This window comes from Lutra lutra, chromosome 11 (genome assembly GCF_902655055.1).
Source record: "Lutra lutra chromosome 11, mLutLut1.2, whole genome shotgun sequence".
In the NCBI taxonomy this organism is placed as follows: domain Eukaryota; kingdom Metazoa; phylum Chordata; class Mammalia; order Carnivora; family Mustelidae; genus Lutra; species Lutra lutra.
The window spans coordinates 96248562-96253269 of NC_062288.1; the positions used below are offsets into that span (position 1 = coordinate 96248562).

General features: G+C 45.2%; 1 protein-coding gene across 1 annotated transcript; it reads right to left on the bottom strand.

The window, feature by feature from the left end:
• Positions 1-1104: 1104 nt before the first annotated feature.
• Positions 1105-2109, bottom strand: TAS2R38 (taste 2 receptor member 38). Its single transcript, XM_047694635.1, has one exon. It carries the CDS (start codon positions 2107-2109, stop codon positions 1105-1107), a length of 1005 nt encoding a protein of 334 aa, XP_047550591.1.
• Between the last annotated feature and the right edge of the window lie 2599 nt (positions 2110-4708).

The window sequence follows — 4708 nt, forward strand, 5'->3', positions numbered from 1 at the left end:
GACCCCTGCCTTGGAGGGAAACCTAGGACAACTCCAGTGGCCACCAAGAAAGGAAACCAGATGAAGTTACAAATTGTGTAGCCAGTTTGGAGGTGACAGAAGTTTAGCTGGTTTTGGACAACTGGGGGTAGGTTTTGGATAACTCTGCCGGGGAACAGGAAACAGTTGGTTAGCAGTTCCCACAGCTGGCCAAGCTACGAGCCTCTGTGCATGCCCTGCCGTGATTTGAAGTCTGTCAAGATTTATATGTCTTGTATATCTTTTCCTTTCCTGAGTGTTGTCGGATCTGATTTGAGAAGAGCCTTCCTGGTAGGCCGAGAATGCCAAATCTCTACAAACAGGCTTTTCAGTGAGGCTATTTTGGCAGGTTCCAGTGCTTGATACCAGGCAAACCACGGTGTTCAAGGGCAAATAGAGCAGAGCCAGAAGGCACACACCAGCACTGGTATGCCGGGCACCCACTGAGCAAATGTCTACCTCTCTTTCCTCCTACTGCAAAGCAGGTTGAGTGTACATTTCTGAATCCATGTATTTTCAGACAAGATGACCCCTAGTCTCTGGCTTGTGTAGGAGTTTTAATGGAGTACCTCTTGAAGTTGAAGTGATGACACTTGATCTTTCAAGACTATCTTTTCATATCTTACATTTCCATGAAAATTGTGGAGCTTGAAGAGGGTTATGTGATTGCCATAGTAGTGAATATTTTCTAATATTAAGCTAGTGCCTGTTTTAAGAAACAGGTTTAGAAATCACGTGGAGGGCCAATCATGTTATCTTGGGGTTTAGATAGTATTTGGTAAGAGGTGATTTGTCATGGTTTGGTTCCTACCAAGCACAAATAATCTGTAGTATACAAAGCATTTACACTGAGTACCTCACCTCTCTATTTCATTCTTTTTCAAAACAAACTTGAAGAACCCATGCATGTCATTCTTGCCTAGGCCATAGATAGAGCTTTAATTATTTGATTCTACTATGGATGGGTTCATTGACATAAATTGGAGAGACTCTCACTTATGCCTACAGAAGAAACTGGAATAGGTTTCTGAAGGTTTTATGAACAATCAAAGGCATATTCATGAAGAGCCCATTTCGTGCCTGCTCTCAGCATAGATCTGGAGTCCTGGGATCTGCCCTGTGGTCTGCCCTTACCTTTAGGCTGCTCTGAATCCAGAGTAGAATGGTTTCCACAGCTCTCCTTAGCTTGGCATTGCCTGAGATTAGGATTGCTGCGTGTATCGAGGGACAAGCTGCTAGGATCCCCACACATATCATTACCCCGATCTTGTTGTGCCACAGCATCAGTAAAGGCACTGAAATGAGGGCAGCACAGAATGATACCACGTAGAGGCAGAGAAAGGAGATGAGAGATCTGAGTGCTTTGATATGGGCCTCCAGGCTGGGGTCATGGGAGTCCTTAGTTTTGGCCTTCATTGTCCTCATGTGCCTCCCCAGAGAGACAATCAGCACCCCAGAAGAAACCAGATAAAGCAAGAAAGGAGGGATGGACCCCAGGGTGCAGAAGATGAAGGAATGATAAAAATTGAGTTTTGTAATTTGCAAATTGAGTTCCGTATTATTCATGAAGAGCATAGTTGTGAACCCAAAGCCTGATCTACTAAAAAAATCCCCCAAACAGATGAGAGTGCAGATGGAAGAGAAAACCATGGCACCCAGGAGCATCTGGGGGACCTTCCTGGAGACCCAGCTTGCCAAGCAGAGCAGGATGGTGTGAGAGAAACGGACAATCTTGGAGCAGTAGAGAAGGCTGAGACAGGTGGTGAGCCACAGCCCCGCTTGGTTTGTGATCATCCAGAGCATGACGATGATCTGGTAGCCGAGGCTCAGTGGGTCCTTCATGCGCTGGAAGTATATAAGCTGGAAGGCATCCAGGAACAGCAGCCCATGCAGGAAAAGCCGGGTGAGGCTGAGACTCAGGAGGATAAGATCACAGTTGCTCAGTGGCTGCCTCCTCACCACGTCCCAAAAATTCACCAAGAAAATGAAGGTATTGGTCAGAATCCCCACTGCAAACTCCAGGGCTGAAAGGAATAGAAATGCACTCTTGACTTCATAGGACACAGTTATGACAGGAGTCAGAGTCAACATGATGTCTCTTCTTACTTGGTTAATCTAAGGCTCAATATACCACCCGGCAGAGAAGTGTCAGTGTACATTATAAGCCAGGACCTCTCCTTCACAAGGCATCAGGCTCTTGCCCTGGATCTATCCCAAAGTGAGGACATAAAAATTTCTGACAGCAAACTTAGAAAAGGGATATATTGCTATTTTGGAATATCTCTTGGACACACACAAGGGCTCATTGTAAGAGCAGAGGATTGATGGTTCTTTCTTTTGGGTGATGCAGAAGCTTTTAATAAACCTAGGTGTGTCCAGCCTTCTCAGGGGGCTCTGGCACAGCATCAGAGATGCAAACAAAACAGGGTCTCAGTTTTCCAAGTCTGGTTTTGCATGCCCATCTGGACCTGCATGGGAGAAGGGAGCGGGATTTGCTTATGGGTTTGAAGGGAACTGGCAACAGGCAAAACATATCTTCTTAATGAACTAAGGTTTGAAATGGTGTCTCTTTCCATTTACCTGCCTTCTTCTATCACCTCGGGGGCATGACTCTTATCATAGACTTTGTTTTTCATGTGGTTGAATGTATAGTTCCTCTCCTGGCATCAGCACACATTAGTTAAGACTGCCGTTGCTAAAGATTTCATTCAAGCATCATCATTATGCCAAGCACTGAGCTGGCATGAGGAGCATTACTGTGAACGAGGTCAGCACCTGCCACGAAGGGAGTGGGTAGGGGGTGGTCTGGCCCAGATTATTGCAGAGGACTTTTAACTGCTCACTCTGCTTTCCACTACCCACTTCCTTACCCCATTTTCCTACAAAGCAACGATAGTGATCCTGCTAAAATACAACGAAGATCATGTCATTGCTCTGTTCAAGGCTTTCAGGGCCTCTCATTTCTCTCACCATAAAAACAAAGTCCTTATGGTGGCCTGTGTATGGGTCCTGTGTGCCTAATCAGGTTGTCTGTCCCTTCTCAGATGTTGTCCGTGATACTTGCTTCCTCCTTCATTCCATACCAGCCATATGGGCCTCTTTCATATTCTGTGAACTCCCCACGCATGCTCCCACCTCAAGACTGGTGTGCTTGCCCTTCCCATTGCCCAAATTGCTTTTCCTGCACATAGCCAGGTGTCTGACTTTCTTCTCCAAAGTCACCTTATCAGCGGGACCTTCCTGATCATCCTAAGAATGGCACCCCATATCCACATCTCGGATGCTAGTGAGCATGGTTACCCCATTCTGTGTTCCTGCCTGACCAGAGCATGACGATGCTCTGGTATAAGGGATTAAATCCTAACACATGACATATGCTAACATACTAGGCTGTAATTTTGAAGTCTAGCTCTCTCTTAAACATTTCCAAATATCTGATGTTCTTGGGCTTTCTGGCATCTCTAATTCTCCTTCATCTCTAAAGGAGTTTGAGCTGATTTTACGATCCCTTCTCCAAGCTTTGTAAAAATCCAGGCTAGTTACTCAATGGAGATTTGGAGAGCTGATCATTTAGAGACCAGATGTTGTTTTGTAACATTTCTACCTGATCTGGTGCTTTTTTCCCCCCCACTCTTAAAAATGTTTAAACTTTTCCAGTTCTTTTATTGTTGTCCTTCATGCTTCATCCAGCCACTCACTCACTCTGTGGGGTGAACGATGGGGAAAAGGAAAGGAGAAGTTGAGTGTTGGTTTGCAGTCTGTCCTATGGTAACATTTCCTCTAAGACGTGGAGCTTTCCACCTCTGCGCCTCTGCTTGTTCAGCCTCCTGCCTCATTGGCCATTTTTGCTAATATTTCACAGTCTTGCTTTGGGCAGTATGCCCAGCGAGTGAGTTCTCAGTTCCCTAAAGCACCTAGAGGAAGGGTGTTCTGCGTTGAGAGTCTCTGGAATCAGGTGCCTTTGGAACCAGGGTCTCTAGGGTTGAGGCCTGGCTCCACCACTTCTCTTTGTGACCTTGGCAAATGATTGAATCTTCTATATCTATCTCATATGAATCTTCTATATAGAAGATTCTATCTAATCATGTAGAATCTTCTATATCTATCTCATATGAAGTGGAGATGACACCAAAATAACCCCTACCTCAGAGGATTGGGAAGATTACCTGAACTGACATATACAGCATGAACGGTATTGTGCTTGGTGCATGACATCTGAATGTGAATTATAGGACCACTGCATCATCTAGCACTCTCTCTTCTAGATATATAGCCAATGGAAATGAAGCCAGTACCTCGAGGAGGTATCTGCGCTCCCATGATCATTGCGGCATTATTCCCAAGAGCTGAGATATGGAAACAACCCAAGCCTCTGTCACGGATGAATGGATAAAGAAATTGTGACATATAGATATAATAGAGTATCATTCAGCCTTAAAAAATGAGATCCTGCCATTTGCAACAATATGGATGAACCTGGAGGACATTATGTGAAGTGAAAGAAACCAGTCACAGCAAGAAAAATACTTCATGATCCCACTTATATACGGAATCTGGAAAGAGTTGAATTCATGGAAGCTGAGAGTCGAACGGTGGTTATTAGGGCAGTGGTGGAGGGGGTGATGGGGAGATGCTGGTCAGGGGGTGACTTACTTTCAGGAAGTGCAGAGGCTGAGGATGAGTCCCCATG